Source organism: Centruroides sculpturatus, unplaced genomic scaffold (genome assembly GCF_000671375.1).
Source record: "Centruroides sculpturatus isolate CEXI.00-Female unplaced genomic scaffold, Cexi_2.0 scaffold128, whole genome shotgun sequence".
Lineage (NCBI taxonomy): Eukaryota > Metazoa > Arthropoda > Arachnida > Scorpiones > Buthidae > Centruroides > Centruroides sculpturatus.
The window spans coordinates 939,100-961,232 of record NW_019385268.1 but is presented as its reverse complement, the minus strand read 5'-3'; the positions used below and the strand labels follow the sequence as shown (position 1 = coordinate 961,232).

The 22,133-nt window shown below is 31.7% G+C and overlaps 1 protein-coding gene across 1 annotated transcript in view; it reads right to left on the bottom strand.

The window, feature by feature from the left end:
- Nucleotides 1-3,364: 3,364 nt before the first annotated feature.
- The window catches only part of LOC111636926 (39S ribosomal protein L18, mitochondrial-like), a 35,385-nt gene continuing 16,616 nt past the window's right edge, over nucleotides 3,365-22,133 (bottom strand). Inside the window, exons 3-4 of the mRNA XM_023382310.1 lie at nucleotides 10,089-10,206; nucleotides 3,365-3,524 (exon numbers count right to left, since the gene is read on the bottom strand). Of these exons, the coding sequence (XP_023238078.1) occupies nucleotides 3,435-3,524; nucleotides 10,089-10,206 (208 nt within the window). The 3' untranslated portion in view covers nucleotides 3,365-3,434. The remainder of the gene's footprint in view (nucleotides 3,525-10,088; nucleotides 10,207-22,133) is intronic.

Sequence of the window (22,133 nt, the reverse complement as noted above, 5' to 3'; positions counted from 1 at the left end):
GGTTATCAGCCGGTCCGTCGCATTTCGCATGATGTCTTCTCTCGACTAAATTTGGGTTCCTTTTAGCGGCATTTTCAGCTTGAGAAATAGCCAAAGGTCACACGGAGCCATGTGGAGAGAGTACGGAGCGTGACGAACCACAGGAGTATTGTGTTTGGCGACGAAAGCCCGAATCAGATGCGCAGAATGGGCGGATGCGTTATCACGATGGAGCTGCCAAGTTTTGATCGACCACAGATCCCATCGTTTGCATCGCACTGTATCGGAAAGACGACGAAGGACCTCCTGGTAGTACTCCTTTGGGATGGTTTGGCCTTGTGGTGCGTACTCACGACACACCACCCCACGAGAGTCGAAAAAACTGTCAACATGACCTTTGATATTGCTGCGGACCTGCCGCGCTTTTTTTGGCCTCGAGGATCGTCCCCGAAAGCCTGCTGAATCTTGCGAATGGTTTACACTCGGGTATCGCCAAGGTTTTTGGCAAAATTTGATGTAATATCGCTGCTCACGTTGTTCAGTCATTTTCCAGCTTAGTGAAATCCGACGAGAGCGCACTACATGACCTCACTCATACGCCGATTGCCAACGACTGACGCTTCCTGCAGGCGGGAAAAAATTCAGGGCTGTGCATGACTGTCCCCTCCACAACTCCACCGAAGGAGGCCTCTCTCGCATCATTGGTTTACGCGGAAAAAAAAGGTCCGATACTTTTTGAACAGACCTTGTATATTACATTTTTGTAACATGTAGTTTGAATAAAACTTAACTTCTATATAAGCTCTTATACTTTGTTTAAAGAAATATTTAAATACTCGTTAATCTACATAGTTCATTTTTAAAGATTAATTCCAAACAAGTAAAATGGCAAAACCGTGTTTGGGACAAGACTATGTCTCGGAAATTCGCTACTAAGCCCAATCACTTTGACGCTCGACGCGGGTCTCATTCTCATTCTCCGATCTTTGGTATCGCTGCTTCTGGGCGCGAATCGTTCAAACTTCGCCGGCCACCGTGCATTTCCCACGAAATTAACATATCCGATTTCCAAATTTCTCTCCGTTGCGTGTCGGCCCGGGTCGAATTTTTGTCCATGCGTAACGAAAATTTCCCGTTTAAAAAAAAACAATCGCGGCTATTGTATCGTCCGAAATTATTTTTTTATTTCGCGCAAACAATATACAGTTTAACTCGATTATAACGTCATCGGATGTAACGACGACTCTAATATAACGTCAAATTTTTATCGGTTCCACGATTTTACTATAATAGATAGTGTTAAAAAAACCACTGGTAACGACATAAAACCGTTTTAACGTCATATTTGAAGCCCTCCCAAATTTACAAAATTAGATTACAAATTTTATTTAACATAGAAGAAACTGTGTATTCGGTCCTAAGGTCGGAGTTCACTTCTGAGAGTGACTGCGGGTGGTACTCTCCCCCTACTTCGGTGGGGTGAGGTGCCTGTTTGTAGAAGAGGGTCGCCATTTTCCATTTTATTTTGACTCGGTTCTCGGTCCCCCGACTACTTACGAGTCTGAATTTTTTTATGCGCAAATGATTTGGGCACCTAATACTCTGTGCCAAATATCGGCTCTCGACGTGTTCTCCTTCATTCCTCTATGCTGGAAACATAAAACGGCAGTATAATTTTATAAACAAGACATCGTCTTGTCAAAAAGTAAAAACATATATTTAAAATCATATGTATTATATGTCAATATTTTGAATTTTCTTCAACTTCTCTTAAGAAGAGAAGAGCTTTTTACAGTTCAGTTTTCTAAAGATGATACTTGACAATGCTAATAATATTTTCTAGTTTTGCAAAAACAGTTTTTAGCAAAACTTATAATAATCTAGATTCTTCACTAGATGTTTCTTCCACTTTTTGCCTTTTTCCCAGTGGGCATTAAGAGGCCCTTGCTTCCATACCCATTGTGGGTCTTGCAAGGCCCACAACGGGCATGGAAGCAAGGACTTCTTTTAGTGCCCTCAATTCCTCAAAATTCTTGTCGTTCCCTTTTGGGTTTGGCTAGGTCCACAACGGGACGACGAGAATTTTTCTTGGATAGCCAAAATACGTTAGGCTACTCTCAAAAATTTCCTGAGGTTGCTCGCCAATTCATTGGATCTATTTTCATATTTGTTTATCCTATTGCCTAAATTGCTGAGCTTTATAACTGCACGGTTTACAGTAACGTAAATATCTCACTATATTTGGAGTTATGGCATTAATTCTTAGTTACTGCATGATGCCAATTACCTAGTACAGATTCTGTTGATCCTTCCTTCTCTACTTTGTTCAGAGAAAAATGGCTTTTCGTAGATTTAAGTGCAATATATAATTCCAGATTTAATTTTATGGATCACCAACTTTTACAAGTACTGTACGTTCAAACTTTTTTCCTATTTATCTTAGACCAGCAGATGAGCCCGGCGTTGCTCGGGCAAAAAACAACAAAGATTATTATTATTAGATTATTTCGTACTTCTAATCCTTCTATTCTAGCAGCAGCGGTATCATTCCGTGGTATAAATAATAAATTCTTATTACAAATAAAAATAACACCGAATTTCTCGCGGCATATCCTACTAAAACGCAGCCAAAAATGCAAAAACCGCATCAAATAATATTATACTGAATTTATTGTTAATTTAAATAATAGCTAGGGGCGCCCCTAGTGGCCATTTTTGGCATAGTGACAAAGAATCCGGTTTTTCAGCTTATGTAGTTAGATATTGTAATATACAGTGCTATCGACGTGAGAGCCAGGGATTTTTCCCTGGATCCACTTAGGGATCAAGTAGTTCCTATCCCCTATAAAATTAATGTTATTCTAACAAACAGAAAAAAAGTATTTTATTAATAAAGAAACACCCCGTGTATTTCATTTGTTCAAAAAAATTAAATAAATAAAGGCTAAATAAGTCAGTAAGATGCAAAATGGATTGCTCTACACCAGGTTCCATACAAGCTTTCAACAGCCCCAAACACATTTAATTCAAATTGTCAATAAAAAGCAGTCAACTAAAAAGAAACTGATCAAAACTGAAATTAAATATTAATATGAATGTTAAAAATGATTAAAAAATCATAGGTTTAGCTTTTACAATAAAGTTTCTAAATATACCGTATATATAAGCAAACAACATATGCAATGTTGACTCAACATGTGATATAATGCAGAAAATTAAATAATAAATTATTGTATAGAATGGTTTTCAATTAGATGTAAAATTTACTTTAAATTAGCCAAGTAATTAATATGAAATAAATGACAAATACAATCTTTTCTGTATTTCCTGTGATATTACTAAAAATGTTTAATTAAATCACTGTAATTTTGTAAATACTAGTAATAAAATATTTCTCACAAAGATTTAGAATAAAATTTTATTTACATAATGTTTGAAAATCATTTAAATAATAATCATAGATCTGGATGTTGTCTAGGTTTAATTTGATCTGGTTCACTCAATGTCACACCACCTTCTTCTAATGCTTTCAGAAATATTTTTATCTGCAAAGGAAAATATATTTTTAAAAAATTGACACAATTAAAAATCCAATTATCTGAATTAATTGGATCCTCAAGCTGTCTGAAAATGTGAAATATCCAGATTTTTATAAAATAAGTCATCCAAGAAACAAAGTGTTGACATATATATATATATATCCACTAACCTTTTAATGCTTTGCAGTAAACTGATGCAGGCACGCATTTAAAATTTTAAAAAGAAATTCAAATACAAATTAGAATGCATTGAAAACAAAATAGAACGACAATCACACCAGAAAAAGTTTCAGTAGAATTCCACCTGAAGAAGAAGGTCCTAGGGTGGGACTTCTTCAAATTTATTGCAAAGCATTAAAAGGTTAGTGGATATATATAATTGAATTTTTGCTTAAAATGGTAATTTTTTAAATCTAAAACCCTATTACCCAGACATATACATAATTATGTACAAATAAAATATTGATATTAAATGTGGAAATGTACTGTATCTACAAGTGAATATAGTTTATTTTCTATATTTAGCAAAAAATCACTTTTGCTATACATATAATGTACACATACAGTATATATACAAATAGGCATGTTCTGTACCTAAACATGCCTATTTGTATATATACATGTCTATTTTTAGCAAAGTCACAGAGCAATCTGGATAATTGGAATTTTACTATATTAACTTACATCATGTAAAATTTTTATCTTTGATATTGGAAGATGGTTTCATCATTAACTATCTAAAAACTTGTGAGCATTTAATGCTCATCATAAATTCTCAAATAAGGTACAGTATCTTGACAAAGCATAAAAAAATTCAACTATTATAAAATAAAAGATTATAGCAGGAGGAATACAAGAGCAAGCAATCAACATAATAATAATATTATATTCGCTTTAACGAATATAATATTAACCCGGTTAACGAACGTAATCCGTTCCACGAGTCTGTTCGTTAACCGAAGCAATTTTTCCCATAGGAATTAATGCAAATACAATTAACCTGTTCTAGACATCAGTATTTTTGTAATTTTATTTGTAAAATGGGTTTTCTTTAATGAAAATATAGGAAAACGTGCTCATAAACAGTCGATCTAGGTTAAATTTTCAGAAAAGGGGAAAGATTTGACGGGTATAAAAACATCACATATGATCGTTAAAGTTCTAAAATGACAGATAGCAGAAACAATATGCTAAATTATGAGNGGTAATTTTTTAAATCTAAAACCCTATTACCCAGACATATACATAATTATGTACAAATAAAATATTGATATTAAATGTGGAAATGTACTGTATCTACAAGTGAATATAGTTTATTTTCTATATTTAGCAAAAAATCACTTTTGCTATACATATAATGTACACATACAGTATATATACAAATAGGCATGTTCTGTACCTAAACATGCCTATTTGTATATATACATGTCTATTTTTAGCAAAGTCACAGAGCAATCTGGATAATTGGAATTTTACTATATTAACTTACATCATGTAAAATTTTTATCTTTGATATTGGAAGATGGTTTCATCATTAACTATCTAAAAACTTGTGAGCATTTAATGCTCATCATAAATTCTCAAATAAGGTACAGTATCTTGACAAAGCATAAAAAAATTCAACTATTATAAAATAAAAGATTATAGCAGGAGGAATACAAGAGCAAGCAATCAACATAATAATAATATTATATTCGCTTTAACGAATATAATATTAACCCGGTTAACGAACGTAATCCGTTCCACGAGTCTGTTCGTTAACCGAAGCAATTTTTCCCATAGGAATTAATGCAAATACAATTAACCTGTTCTAGACATCAGTATTTTTGTAATTTTATTTGTAAAATGGGTTTTCTTTAATGAAAATATAGGAAAACGTGCTCATAAACAGTCGATCTAGGTTAAATTTTCAGAAAAGGGGAAAGATTTGACGGGTATAAAAACATCACATATGATCGTTAAAGTTCTAAAATGACAGATAGCAGAAACAATATGCTAAATTATGAGCGAAAGGCTTATAGGTTTATCAACAATGTCTGATCAGAGTTGATGAACAGGTGTCAAATAAACGCCTCGGAACAAAGCTTTCTCGTGACTTGATCTGGTTTCGGTTTTCACCTGGAGACAAAGAAGAAAACAATAGGGAAGCGAGGAATGGGACACAGGACTAACCGTAAGGTGAAATTCAAGAAAGAAATACTATAAAAATCCCAAATCTCAAGGTCAAAACACAGTTTTCCTAAAAGTTCTATGGCGATTATTCTATGTTGTCTTCATCTGGATTAAGCCTGAAGTCATGCCCGCTAAAATTTGTATTGTGTCTCACGGACTGCTCCAGTCGTTGCAGCTCTGTCACTTACTATCGCTTCTCTGACCAAGCGAACCCATCTCGTCCGCTCTGGGACTACGACTAATCAGCTTGCACTATCGTAGGACCAGCGATACGCCACTCCTCAGTGCGGAGAGAAAATACTGTAGATAAGCCATTTCCAACTACCTCAAATATGTAAGCATCTTCCAGTTCTAATAAACGATTTTCACTGTAAAAAACTTGTCATCTTTGTCTCCTCCGCCACCACCAACGTACGAATGGATCCTAGACCATCACCGACACACAATTAACTGATTTTCCCTAAAAGTAAGCAAGCTTACAAATTTGACACAAAAAGCTGTTAAGTTCGTTATCTGAGACAAAATTTTTGCAAAATAAAAGTTCGTTAACCGATTTGGTTGTTAACCAGGACGTTCGTTAACCGGGGTTCCACTGTAGTCAAAATCTGTTCATATTAATCAGCTGGAAGTTATTAACAACTTAAGAATTATAATGAATAAAATTGTCACAATAATGTTTGCTGTAATTTTTAATCATATTCTTAATTTAATTAAAAATATATGTTCTCAATCTCAAATTAGTAGGGTTTTGTCCCTACACATCATACTTTTCCTGATAACAACAGAGTCATGCTGGTCATCTATTTAAATCCATTCAAGGAAAAAATTTTTAATTGAAATCATATGACTTCTGGTCTGGACAAGAAATTCATATATAGTTAATAGGGGCCTCCTGCCCCTAAGCATACCATACCTGGTCTTGACTTTCATCCATCTAACACCATTCTCGAGATTAAGGAAAGATAGACAGATGGACAAACGACAATGGAAATTTATAGATCTACAATTTTTTCAAATTGCAGGTCACCCAGGTTTCAACAAGAAAAATACACTGACACAATGAAATAAATTATCAAAAGGAAAGAAGAAAGAATTTATTTAATCCAAATAGTTATAAAAAAACAATTTTATATAACATTGGCAGAAGACGATTTACACAAACTGCCATAAAGCTCATTTATAAAAAAAAAATTATTAGACAGAACACTGGGAGCCATTTACAGGGTGATTAAAAGATTTTGAATCATTAATTAATTAATTTGACTATTTTATCATTGTCCTAATATAAACATAAAGTTTCATTATTAACAATTAGTTTAGATACATGTAATGATTAAGGTTCAAAGTTCTTTTATTTTAAGACAAACTTCTGTGCAAGAATAGCAAAAGGATGATGATAGTGTCCACTAATAAATAATCTTGCTCTATGATACTTCTGAATGCTGTTTGTGCAACTTATTTTTCATAATTACATCAATATTTTCTTTTGTTACCAGAAAAATAGAGGAATTTTTAGTAAGCACAATTAAAAGAAAACTATATAAACAACAACAACACAAAGCCCGAATAGTATATATCAAATTACCAAACAATCGCCTAAATATCGGACTATAATTAAATGATTGGAATAAAGTAATTTGACATTAGAGGTAGGCGTTAGGTGCCATCTCTTAAGTAAATTAATAATTAAAATTAAATAAATAAATTAAATTAATTTTAGAACCTTCTGGAATAAAAGAACTGGCACAGGGTGGGGCTTGAACCCACAACCTACACTTGTCGTGCGGTGCACTTGCCAGTTACGCCACCCTGACCCCGAGCAAGTCTTCGCTTCCAGAAGTATATTAGATTATATATAACCTTACTTGGTTAAATACATCACTGACTGGGGACGACTTCATCGCCCACGACCCTCAGTGGCACTCGGTGTTACATTAGCTGGCTGAATACCATCTATGTTGTAGATGTTAGTCTACTTGTCTTATTCAGCAGTCCAATGTTCTGGCTAAAGACATTACTCACTAAAGGAGCAGTGCTATTTGCTTTAGTGAAGCAATTCCTCATAGGATAAGATGATACCATCAAAAATAATAACAACTGGATGAACTTTTGAACTGTTTTTAGTGTGCAGAGAGTAGCCTCTAATAAGAAAAGACTGTTTTGGTTCCTGGTGATTGGCTAGATGGAAAGAAAGACGACTTAGTTTTTTTTTCAAAATTTTTATTTTTTCCAGAAGGTCCTCTGCAGGTACCAATGGCATAGCTAGACCAATTGTANATTAATACGTTTTTTTTTAATATTAATAAGAATGTCCCCAGTCAGTGATGTATTTAACCAAGTAAGGTTATATCTAATCTAATATACTTCTGGAAGCGAAGATTCACTTGGGGTCCGGGTGGCCTAACTGCAAGCGCATCGCACGGCAAGCGGAGGTTGCGGGTTCAAGCCCCGTCCCGAGCCAGTTCTTTTATTCCAGAAGGTTCTAAAATTTATTTAATTTTAATTATTAATTTACTTAAGAGATGGCACCTAATGCCTACCTCTAATGTCAAATTACTTTATTCCAATCATTTAATTATAGCCCGATATTTAGGCGATCGTTTGGTAATTTAATAAAAGAAAACTGTTAAAAGACCAAGATTGTTAGCAAATATTTGTAAAACCTTGTTCAACTGAAAATTCATTACCATTCAATTATACAACTGTTGATCTAATTGTTAGTGCTTCCTTCCTTTTGTAAATCCTTTCTCTAGCCTGGGATTTCTTGAAAATTCTCTTCTCTATCAAAAATACACAAATATTTGGACCAAAACAAGAATTATCAATCTTGTTCTCCAAATTTTGCTCTAAAGTTTATACTTTACTTTTTTATAAAAATAAATAAATTGCAAACAAACTTATATCTCTTTTAAAAACATTACATTTATTATAATTATAGTATTAGATAAAATATTTGTAAAAATACTTTAGATAAACATTTTATATTAAATAACAATTATTGGGCTGCAATTTAAAGAAAATTGTAGACCTATAAATTTCCACAGTTGTCCATTGTCTCTCTGTCTTTCCTTAATCTAGAGAATGGAATTAGATAAATGAAATCCGAGACAAAATTTGGAAACCTTAAGGGCAGAAGGCCCCAATTAACTATATAAGAACTTCTGAAAACCAGAAGTCATATTATCTCGATTCAAAATTTTTCCTTGAAGGTGTTAGATAGATGACTGGCAAGACTATCATTAAAGAAAAAGTATGATATACAGGGGCAATCCACCATTAATTTGAGGTGAAAAGCATACATTTTAAGTTAAATAAATTAAAAATATAATTAAAAATTGCAGCCTGGCATTACGGTTTGGCTACCGTAGCCTCATGCAACTCTTCTAGACTCTTATTGCAGTTCCCAAATATCATCCAATATATGCAGAAGTTCCCACCTCTTTAATACCAAATATATGTAGTATATACAGGATCATCGATGTAAATCCAAAAAGTTACAATACAATGAAAAGCAATTAAAGGAATAAATCAATATATTCTTATGAAAATTGATTATAAATATAGTACACAACATACAGAAAGAAATTATTCTATGTATCCTTCATCAGCTTCCATGACCTTCTCCAGTCATAACCTAAAATGGTAGCAGGTGCACTCACTTGACCTGCTCCCTGTCCACGTTTATCATCCTTTTGTAATGGAAGCCTTTAAAGCACTCTTGGCATTTACTTTTGCCTTGATTATGCTCTACATGTAATAGTCAAGGGAACTGCAGTCTCTTGTTTGCCTCCAAAATGGGCACTAAACCAAAGGATCTCAAACAATAATAATACAAAACAATGATATCTACACAGAAGTTTGAAGTTACAGAGTTTGAAAGTCATGTAATTTGATAACAATGCCCTTTCCAATGAAAAATTGTATATATAGTAATAGAATAGACCTAGACATTCTCTATTTAATATTTAAGGGGAAAATCTGTTATGAGTATTCACTAGTATTTATGAGGATGGCATTGTAAAGGAGGATGCTATATTAAGATTTGACTATGCTATATTTTAATTCATTAAAAAATTATCATAATTTTAAATTACTGTAATTTATCATCACTCTTTAAAGTGTAAGAAGAAATTAATCACCATCATTGAACTTTGAACCATATTGGCCTTTCTCAAAAATTTTTCCATAAAAATGTTCTTGATATTAAATTATTTTTGTTTTTATTTTCATCCCTTAAAACATGAATTCAATATCTTGTATTCTATTTTTATCAATAAAATTATCAGAGGTAACAAAAATTCTGGCAACTATTCATTTGGCAAAAACATTCACAAAACATTAAAACATTCAGAGCAAAACATAAAAATAAAACCACAGAAATAATAAAATGGTTCATACTCTATTAGATGCTAATTCTTCTTCAGTAAAATCACAATAAACAAAAAGAATTCCACTTTCTAGACATCTCTGAGCTAATACTCTTCCTATATTTTCTACAGCACACAAATCTGTATTACTAAAACAAAATAATAATTCTTTCATTAAACTTTTATACATTGAGTCTTGTTAAATTTTAAATAATGAAGTTTGATTATTAAATTAATCTCTAATAAGTTTTATATAAAATAAATCTTAAAGTATTAACACTAAGTAAAGATGTAATTGTATAATATATATTACATAAATTACCTCAACTTGCTGTAATCAAATACTTCAATATATAGTACTCCAAAGTAATTTCTACCATTTTAAATTATTGTAATTTTGTTAATTATTATCTGAAGTATGCAATGCATGCCAATCAATAAAGTAACTGTCCAAGTTTCATTTCCCATCTGCATTCAAACATCTTCTTGTCTACTGCCTCTAGAAAGTACTTAAACAAATATGGCAACTCCACAACAGAGAAGGCATTTTATGTTCTGCAACAAAGTTGGAATCACTTGTCATTGTGCAACTTGAGTACTCTACAGGAGCCATGGCTGCCATGGGAGGAGTGTCAATTGATATACTGTTACAAGTGTAGGAAGAATTTGAGTGTCGGTTGGATTTGTCGTATGACACAAGGTGCATGAATTGAGAAGGTGTAATGGGAAAATGTAAAACTTAGACAATTTTCCAATGTTTTAACGTACATTACAATGTTCTCAGGCAATAATTAACATAAATACAATAATTTAAAATGGCAGAATTCTTTTTGGAAGACCCTGTATATATTACAAGTAAAATGTTTTATTAAAACTATACTCAATTTCATTTTATTCAATGTGTTATGTAAATAATAAAGTTTAGTTTACAAACATATCGAATTTTGTATAGTAAGTTAAATATAGTTTCAGGATTATTTTTATAATTCTCTAAACTATTTTATAATTATGTGAAAATAAGCAATAATTTTTGTTAGAAAGAAACTTTAGACATCAAATGTAAGATTATATAATATAAATGTAATATAAGATTTGACAATAAAGTTCAGTGAATGATCCAAAAAAAAAAAAAAAATTGCATTTCATAACGAAAACAAAACTTTACTGACATTCAAAGAATCACCCTGACAACATTTGTATAAATACCAGAAAACTTTAGAAAAATAATCTTTTGATATCACATTCATGATGGATGTCACTAGTGTTGCCATCTTTTGAAAATCACTAACTGGACGGCAGGTCAGGTTTGTTCGAACAGAAGTTCCTGACGCATGTGCAATGTCATTTTCAGTGCAAAGAATAATGTGCATGGCGGTTCTAAATCAGTTATAGTTAGGGACTAGGGACTTGCGTAGGAGTAACGCAGGTAACCTAAATTAAGAAAGAACAGGTACAGATAACTTAGCTCTATTGGATATTAAACATAAAAAAAAAATAAAATAAAAATTGACAGGTTTACGCCACAAGTTGGCATAAACAGACTAACTAACATGGCAGAATTGTGGATGAGTTTGTGAGTGCGAGTTCTTTCACTGGTAAAATAGTGTAAATTTTTAAAAATACTTGCAAGAACTTTGTTTCATCGTAATTTCACAATTTCTAAGAAATTTCCGGACAAAATTAATAGTTCACCCAGACAGTGAGTCAATTTCCGGACTGTCTGGGTGAAACCGAACCAGTGATAATACTAGATGTCACATTCATCTGGATGTCTGGAGTGTCTGCAAATTTCATGAAAATGTTTGAACCAACACACTTTTTGTCATTGCTTCACCTCTGTAAACAGAATGTCATAAGTTTCTGATGCAGTTTTACCCAACTTACAGCAGAATGTTGATTTGCTGTTTCATTTCTCACTAATGACAATCATCGCTTACACAGGTCACGTAATCATCATTGTACGTCAGCTACAGATTTCAACCAGTCAAAAACAAGTCTCAACTTGTTAATCAACTATATGATTTGTCCAAAGTTGTGTAATTAGGCTGATATCTTGTATCAATATTAATAATTGTAAATTAAATTTAAAATAAATTAAATAATTTAGAATAATCTGAAAGAAATATCTGTTAGCAAGATGATTAACAGACATAGTTGCCAACCATCAGCATTTGGCACCGACTAGCAGCATTTTATATGCTCAGTCAGTGGACAGGTCACTTTTCCTTTTTATCGGTGTTTTTAAAATTTGATATTATCAAATTAACACTTCATTTAACAAGTCTAACACCAATGTATATGCCAAAGACATTGTATTTTATTTTGAACTAGTAGCCCGGGACGCCCCCTAGTAGGTATTCTTTACAAATTCCCATGAGGCACGGTTCCTTTGACTTTTTGTTCCTATCAATATGCTCTACAGCTCTGTTGAAGTCCCAATCGCATCATACGGATCTATATTTCTATCAAACATTCTATAAAACTTTGAAATAGTTTAATTTGTTTATTTACCTTCGCTCGTAAACCTTGATTTTAAATGTATCTATCATTTTTTCAACAAATTTCCCATGAGTCAATGCGCGACGTTCACTGACTTGTGAATCACGAGATGTTGTAAATGTGCAGCGTGAGGTTAATTGCGGCATATAATAAGGCAAGGCAAGGCATATAATAATTATTTATACCATTCCATGGTATAAATAATAAATTCCTATTACAAATAAAAATAATTTATTGTTATTTAATTTAAAATCATCACTAGGGAGCCTCTAGTGCCCATTTTTGGTATACCGTTATGCAGACAGACGGATGCACATTCAATGGGTTATATAGATAGATGACTGAAGCAAATCAGAAAAATGTTCTCAGATTTCTTCAATTGGAAAAGAAACAAGATTAATCTATATATATAAAAATGAATGTGTGTGTGTGTGTGTCCTTCATGCATTACCACACCGTTTATCCGATTGCCGTGAAACTTTGGGAAGTTGTTTAATATACTCCCGTGAAGGTTTCTGGCATAGTACGATTGCCACGAAGCTTTAGGAAGTTTTTTAATACACTCTGTTTTCTGGCATAGCGCATTTATCCTACGATAGTGTGTATACGAGCATTTCATCATGAGATTGATGGATTTCAAATTGCGAAGACTATTTCCCCCTCCAAGAAATATCTCTATATATGCATTTGTGAACTGTTATTTATGATATTTGTAATAATTTTTGTTTAATCACTTTATTTCAACTATTTTTTGCTAATTACGTATTCGCTCGAACTTTGTTAAAACCTTAACCATATCCCGAACAACAACCAAAGTCATAGGAGGAAATTCGCCTATTTTACCGATCTAGGGATACCCCTTTTCCAAATTTTAATATCAACTCAAAATAATTTAAAAAGACAAATTACAATAAAATGGTTTATTATCCAACTATCAGAAATTTCACAACACGCCAAGGAAGAGAGGAAGGAGCAATTAAATAATTAAAATTATAAAGGATTTTAAAATATATATAAAAATGGGGAATATTGCACTTCTGACAATATCTGCAAGTGTGTACACTAAATTTGGAGAATCCACGCTTCTCGCATGGACAACTGTATGTGGCCAGCTCACGTGTCGGAAAACCTTCCAATTTATTCACGTACACACCAGACGGAAAAACAAAAATTATCACGTATCCACAAGCACTTCAATAAATAAATAGAATTGAAATGACACTTTGAAATGTTTTCCCCATGAAAATGAATAATAATAATAAGTTTCAATAAAAATGATAAAATGTAAATTGAATTTTATTATAACGAGTTTGCTTGAATTTTCTTTCTTCTGAGATTGCAGCAATGCATGGAGGGTAAGCTAGTATTTTATATATGTATGTTGGTATATGTAAGAGAATTTTAGCTCAAATGTGATAATTTTAAATGTCAAATACCATAAATTGCATCTTCAAGTCTGGCAACTTTAGTGCTATCATGTCGGTAGTTAAATCAATTATGGCAGACTTATCAACAGAAGGAAATAAGTTACTTTTACAGTTTACCAAATTATTGAAGCAGTGCTAGTTTCTCTGCCCAAAAAAAATCATCATCTGATTCATCACTTGAGAATATTCAGTCCACACGGTATGAACTTTCTCAAGAAAAGAAACTAGATGGTTCTTTGAGATTTGTAGGATTTTATTAAAAGATTTGTAATCTTTGTAAAATAGTAAGGTTGATGATAGTTTTATCAAATAGAATTGCAGCACCTTCCCTGCACTGCTGTGTAACAAAAGGACAAGATATTNCTGAGCGGTTCTTCTGGAACAACCTTACTTTTTTCTAAAATAAAAAAAGTAAATATATTTATAACTATTCCATTCCAGGTTAATTAATTTTAATTAACGGCACGTCTATAATCATATTTTTTTAACTTAGAATAGCAAAGATATTGTACATGACAGATAAATGTAAAATATTGCTCAATTATACAGCTTTATTAAACTGTTGTATCTTAGGGAAACAAATCTAAATCCAGCTTTGCATACAGGCATGCATGCAAAGCTGTCAAAAGCTCATATCAGGTCCAGGGATACAGTAAAACTCTCTTGTTTATTTATTTTTTTTCAATAAATGATATACATAGAATAGTTCTTTATTATTAAAAAGAAGTCTTAAATATTTTATTTTCAGTTAGTAAAAATAACATTAATTTTATAGGGGGTAGGAACCACTACAGATCCCTAAGCTAGGGGAAAAATCCTCAACTCTCTCTCTCAATGGCCCTGCATGCACAACTTGATACCATTCATTAAACCTGTCTATTGACAATAGTTGCATTTTGCCTAGTAAAGCAACTTTANGGTATGAACTTTCTCAAGAAAAGAAACTAGATGGTTCTTTGAGATTTGTAGGATTTTATTAAAAGATTTGTAATCTTTGTAAAATAGTAAGGTTGATGATAGTTTTATCAAATAGAATTGCAGCACCTTCCCTGCACTGCTGTGTAACAAAAGGACAAGATATTCAGAATGGTAAGAAAAAGACAAGAGATAAGAAATAAATAATCAGAAAAATTATTGTCCTTAATTTATTAACTTTCACTACAATTATTGACTGATAGCAACTGTCATGAGGACATTGTACCATAACAGAAAAAATTATTAACAAAGCAAAACATTACAGAAAGACATAACAGAAGGCACTCATCATGCAATATCAAGTTTCATGACACATCGTGATGGAACACATCATAAATCTAGGTGTAGATTTATGATATGTCCCATAAAATATTTGACCATTTTTAAGTTGTGATGTTAAAGAGTATACAGCTATTGCTACATTCTTAACACTGTTTATGACAATACCTTTATAAGATATCATGTGCAAAGATAACATTAAATTTTAGACATGTAATGTAATTTATAACTATTATTTGTTTTGATAAAATCTGTATAAAAAATAAAGGCTGAAGAGGGGTCATTAAGACCCAAAATGCATATCCATATCCAGTAATAAAGACTATATCAATAAGAGTTCCTTGTGTGATGTAAGTTATTGAAAAAAAATCCAAAAATTTTAGGCTTAAAATATCCACAAAAACTGGTAATGGAAACAATCAATTAAACATTAAATTTTGTTTCTTAAAGGTATTTAATATAAGAATTGGTTCAATATCAATGTTAATTAATAAAGAACTTTTTCACTTTTTATGCTGTCAGTGTTTTTATTCAAAAATAAGAGTTTTTTTTAACAACATCCCAGTTAGTCCTCATTCTAAAGGTTAGCAAGTATGAACAATGCTTTAATTAATAGAATCCTAAAAGCAATGATCAGAAAAAAGGTTCAGGTAGTGTAACTGTTAACACACATCTGATGTAAGGAAGATGCAGGTTCACACCTAATTTATTCCAAATTAATTAAATAAATTAGTTTAAGTAAATATAAAATATAAATCATGGCCGACAGTATTACATTTAATTATTTTACACTTAAAAGTATAAACAAAATATAAAATTGCAAAGTTTATCAAATACTTTGCTTGTTTTTTCATCCGTCGTTCACTCTGCTTCTGTTTTTTTTCACTGGAAGTGAAGTATTTGTTAAATGTTGCAATTTTATATTTTGTTTATACTTTTAAGTTTAAAATAATTAAATGTAATACTGTCGGCCATGATTTATATTTTATATTTACTTAAAGATGTATTTTTTATGAAAGTGGCGATAGCACCAGATGACATTTTTACCATATTTGCATTTTATTGCAGAGGCAGTAGCCTCAAAAGATAGGTCATCTCCATATTTGTGAAATTGTGGACTGTCAACTTGAGTGAACAACGGATGAAAAAAGGAAGCAAAGTATTTGTTAAATGTTGCAATTTTATATTTTGTTTATACTTTTAAGTGTAAANCTAGGGTCAGAGTCCACTTCCTAGAACGACTGTGGGTGATACTCTCACCACCTGACTTTGGTGGTCACACTTTTAAACGACGTGACAATCAGTTATTATGTACTCATTTTTAAATTACTTTATGTTAAACTGTTAAATATTCTATTATATTTAATATAACATAAATAACTAAATTCTTACTGGAAGTATTATATAAATATAAAACAAACACCTTTCTCTATTCCAGCACACTTTTAATGCGTTGAATATGGTCGATCGAACTGAGGATGATCGATTAAAACGATCGAAAACGTTATTCAACGCATTAAAAGTGTGCTGGAATAGAGAAAGGTGTTTGTTTTATATTTATAACATATTATATCAAATAGTTTATAAAGAAATAATTAAACCATTTTTAATTGGCATAGATTAGTTTAACCTTTTGTTGCCTTTTGATTCGACATTATTCTCAAAACTGGAAGTTCCGCCATTATTGAAACTTAAGATAAATAGAAATTTTTTATAAAAGATAATTTTTGAAATTACATTGNGTCGTTTGAACTGAGGATGATCGATTAAAACGATCGAAAACGTTATTCAACGCATTAAAAGTGTGCTGGAATAGAGAAAGGTGTTTGTTTTATATTTATAACATATTATATCAAATAGTTTATAAAGAAATAATTAAACCATTTTTAATTGGCATAGATTAGTTTAACGTTTTGTTGCCTTTTGATTCGACATTATTCTGAAAACCGGAAGTTCTGCCATTACTGAAACTTAAGATAAATAGAAATTTCTTATAAAAGGCAATTTCTTATAGAAGGCAATTTTTCAAATTACATCAATGTAAACTTAGACATAATAATGTAAATAAAGTTGATTTAAACAGGTAGTTTGCATTTTTATACATACAATAATAAATTATCGTCATCATAATAGATACAGTATACTGTATTACCATTAAGAAATAATTTTACGGAAATACATACGATGTTAAATTAGAATTGATTTTATAATAGATTCTTAAACCTCTTGGTACTTTTATGGGAATAAAATTATGACCCTGCAGATAACAACACTCGGTTATAACATCAAAAAATTGTCGGTCCCACAGATGACGTTATAAGTGGGTTAAACTGTAGCTGTATAAGCAAACCAATGACGTAGTCTGTTTATTTGAAGCAGACTATGTCATTAGTTTGCTTATCCAGTTGCATTAAAGTCCAATTAAATTACATAAAGTTGGTTAATCTTTATCTATGTGCACCGTCATGGCCACACTTCCAGAATCTCGACAGCGAGTGTCTTTTGAATTTCAACGTAGGCTGCGTTGTTAGCCAAAAAATCACGTAAATAAGATTTACTTAATTATAAATTACAAATTCTTCATTTTAAAAATTATATTACTACTTTATTTAATAAACTGATCATTAGGGAAGGATAGTTTAGATTAGGGTTAGGTTAGGAGTTTGCCGCAGGCAAAGAGGACTGCGCAGTGGCAGTGTACAGACGCTCACACCAGCTCGTATCCACGACTAAGGTAAAAGAGAGGTNGTGTCTTTTGAATTTCAACGTAGGCTGCGTTGTTAGCCAAAAAATCACGTAAATAAGATTTATTTAATTATAAATTACAAATTCTACATTTTAAAAATTATATTACTACTTTATTTAATAAACTGATCATTAGGGAAGGATAGTTTAGGTTAGGTTAGGAGTTTGCCGCAAAGTGGCAGCGTACAGACGCTTGCACCAGCTCATACCCACGACTAAGGGAAAAAGAGAGGCCGAAGGTCTCGACCAATCAATGGTTTGAAGAGGATCTCTCGGGTTGGTAAGTGGACTGTCGAGGCATTCGACCTCTCTTTTACCTTAGTCGTGGATACGAGCTGGTGTGAGCGTCTGTACACTGCCACTGCGCAGTCCTCTTTGCCTGCGGCAAACTCCTAACCTAATCTAAACTATCCTTCCCTAATGATCAGTTTATTAAATAAAGTAGTAATATAATTTTTAAAATGTAGATTTGTAATTTGAAATTAAATAAATCTTATTTACGTGATTTTTTGGCTAACAACGCAGCCTACGTTGAAATTCAAAAGACGCTCACTGTCGAGATTCCGTAAGTGCTGCCACGACGGTGCACATAGATAAAGATTAACCATACTGTTCTATAGGAAAGCATGTCTTTGAGATCTGACTTCTCAAAATGAGAACTTTGAGTATCTTTGAAAGTAAGAATTTATAAAGATACTTCCTTAAAAAAATTAACTGATTTTTAATTTCAGAAATTAAGAATATAAAGACAATTTGGAATATTGAATTTCACAAAACAAGAATTTCATAAACAAGAAATGGGTCTAAGTCTACCTAGATAGTGCCAATGACTGAGCTTCTGACTGTTCATGCAAAGAAAATACTACGTATTCACTTCTAGGGTCAGATTCCACTTCCTAGAACTCTCACCTCGGCGGCCTGCCGAGTGCTTAACGTCACTAGTTATTGATTCACGGTATTCTTGAACAAAAGAAAGAAAAAAAAGGAAATGTCTACTAAAAATGTAGCTAGTCTAACGGAAACGAAACGAACCTAACCGAAGAGACGCCATTGGGACTACCTAGGTAGAATTTAAACAAGAAATGAAATTTTATCTTTGAAATAAAGATAATTTATAGTATTCAAACGTGAATATTTTGTTTTTCATATTTAAAAATCTTACCACTTTCAAGTAATCTACAAGATGTTTGAATTTGTCTAAAACAAAAATTTTTGGCAAAAGTTAGAGATTGAATATTTCTCCACATCGTCGGAACCATGTGCATATCTCCTGCGCCCTCTACACCTTACAAGTTTAACAAATATTTATATTTATTATTTTTTTTAANGCTTTAATTAATAGAATCCTAAAAGCAATGATCAGAAAAAAGGTTCAGGTAGTGTAACTGTTAACACACATCTGATGTAAGGAAGATGCAGGTTCACACCTAATTTATTCCAAATTAATTAAATAAATTAGTTTAAGTAAATATAAAATATAAATCATGGCCGACAGTATTACATTTAATTATTTTACACTTAAAAGTATAAACAAAATATAAAATTGCAAAGTTTATCAAATACTTTGCTTGTTTTTTCATCCGTCGTTCACTCTGCTTCTGTTTTTTTTCACTGGAAGTGAAGTATTTGTTAAATGTTGCAATTTTATATTTTGTTTATACTTTTAAGTTTAAAATAATTAAATGTAATACTGTCGGCCATGATTTATATTTTATATTTACTTAAAGATGTATTTTTTATGAAAGTGGCGATAGCACCAGATGACATTTTTACCATATTTGCATTTTATTGCAGAGGCAGTAGCCTCAAAAGATAGGTCATCTCCATATTTGTGAAATTGTGGACTGTCAACTTGAGTGAACAACGGATGAAAAAAGGAAGCAAAGTATTTGTTAAATGTTGCAATTTTATATTTTGTTTATACTTTTAAGTGTAAAATAATTAAATAAATTAGCTTGGAATAAATTTAATTTCTAATTATGAATATTAATACAGGATAAAAACTAAGTTTTAGACATATTATATATTTAATTAATTGAATTTATAGGATTTTAAAATTTTACAAGTAGACAACATTGAAGACATGTCATTTAGAAGACATAGTCTTCTAAATGACATATGTCTTCAATGTTGTCTACTTGTAACCTTTTACAATCACTGGAATACAATCAAGGATGGTGAAGTCAATCTTCCTTTATAGGCTTTTCCCCACCTATATTTATGTAAATTGTATAAAAGTTCCGTAATGTTGGATATCTTCAACATTTTCATTGTAAAAATTTTTTTTTAAATAAATCCAAGACAAAATATATATTTTAAAATTGTACAAGTATAGATGAGAAAGAGCCTATAAAGGAAGGTCAATTCTTCCAGTGTTGATTGTGTCTCAACCAATGATTGTGAAAGGACATTTAGAAGACTTCAAAAGTTTTTCTTTTTTATATAAGTCTTCAATGTTATCTACTTGTACAATTTTAATATATATATTTGTCCTAGAATTTTTTTTTCTATTTTTTTTTACAATGAATTTATAGGGTTAACCCTATAAATCTGGCAATTAGATATTCAGTTTCAAATTAATAATCTAAAATTAATAAATTAAATAAATTAATAAATAAATTCAAATTAATATGTTTAAATCATTGTGTGTAAAAATTATTATTCCGCAAATATTTTTAAGCTGTGTTTCAGTTGCATTTATGTTTGTTTAAAATTATTGATACAGTTGTGCCTCATACTTCAAATTTAATTCATTCCAGAAGGCCATTCAAACTCAAGCAATTTTTTCCATTAAAAATAATGGAAAGCAAATTAATACATTACCAGGCTCTAAACAATACTCATTTCAATAACCTTAAAACAACAAAAACACAATTTAAGGTAAAAATAACTAAAATAAATGCTCTAATAATAAATTAAAACACAAGAACAATAAAATATGTAAATCATGTAATACAAAATAAACTGCCAACTTCAGCATCTTAAACACGGCATCATCACACATATACATGGCAGATATGGCAGCCATTTTCATGCCTCACAATAAATTCTTTTCATTTTAGTCTTTTTGAAGTCTTATTAGTTAGACTTTGTCGCTTCAAAACACTTCTCAGACACATGATTAATAAGTAAAGATTATATTGGGTTGAACAGAAAGTTTTTGTGAAGTTTTTCTAACAATTATGGTTACTTAACATAGATATGTGATTTAATTATAACAGTTGTAAATTTTAAAACAGTATTGCTAATTTAAGATTACAGTCGACCCCCCTATAACACGGGTTCCTATAGTTCAGATTCCTATATCACGGCAAAAAAATTGCGACAGTATTCGTACAAACATGCTAAAAAAACTCCTATAATTCGGTGAAACGTCATCACCAACTCATGTCGTGACAGGATTGCACAAACCATTGATTTTAAACGAGCAGTGGACCTACCAAAAACCATTTATTATTTAATGTCCATAAAAATTATATTTATATTAATGATGTCTCTAAAGTTCAGCAAATATTTCGCAAAAAAAAAAAAATTTATCAGGAAGCACGTGAGCGTCATTTGATGACAAGCTCCATGATAAAACAACCTTAAGCAATGGCGCGGTCAAACGGTAATACTACAATTTTTTGTTTATAGCATAGTTTATATGGATTATTCCCAAAAAATTATACGTAATTTGGAAATGTTGAGTCAAATTAGTCTAGAATCGATTAATTTTATGGAAGAAACCTTTCAAACAGTCGTAGTCCGTAAACTGCATACATGCCGGGCTGTGATTGGCTGGACTCGTAAAAAACATTCATAAACCATTTCAAAATTCCAAATTCAAAAACCAAAATTCATGATTCATAAAAACCGAAACATATCTACCGTGTTATAGGGGGGTTGACTGTACAAGGTCTGTTCAAAAAGTATCGGACCTTTTTATTTTCCGCGTAAACCAATGATGCGAGAGAGGCCTCCTTCGGTGGAGTTGTGGAGGGGACAGTCATGCACAGCCCTGAATTTTTTCCCGCCTGCAGGAAGCGTCAGTCGTTGGCAATCGGCGTATGAGTGAGGTCATGTAGTGCGCTCTCGTCGGATTTCACTAAGCTGGAAAATGACTGAACAACGTGAGCAGCGATATTACATCAAATTTTGCCAAAAACCTT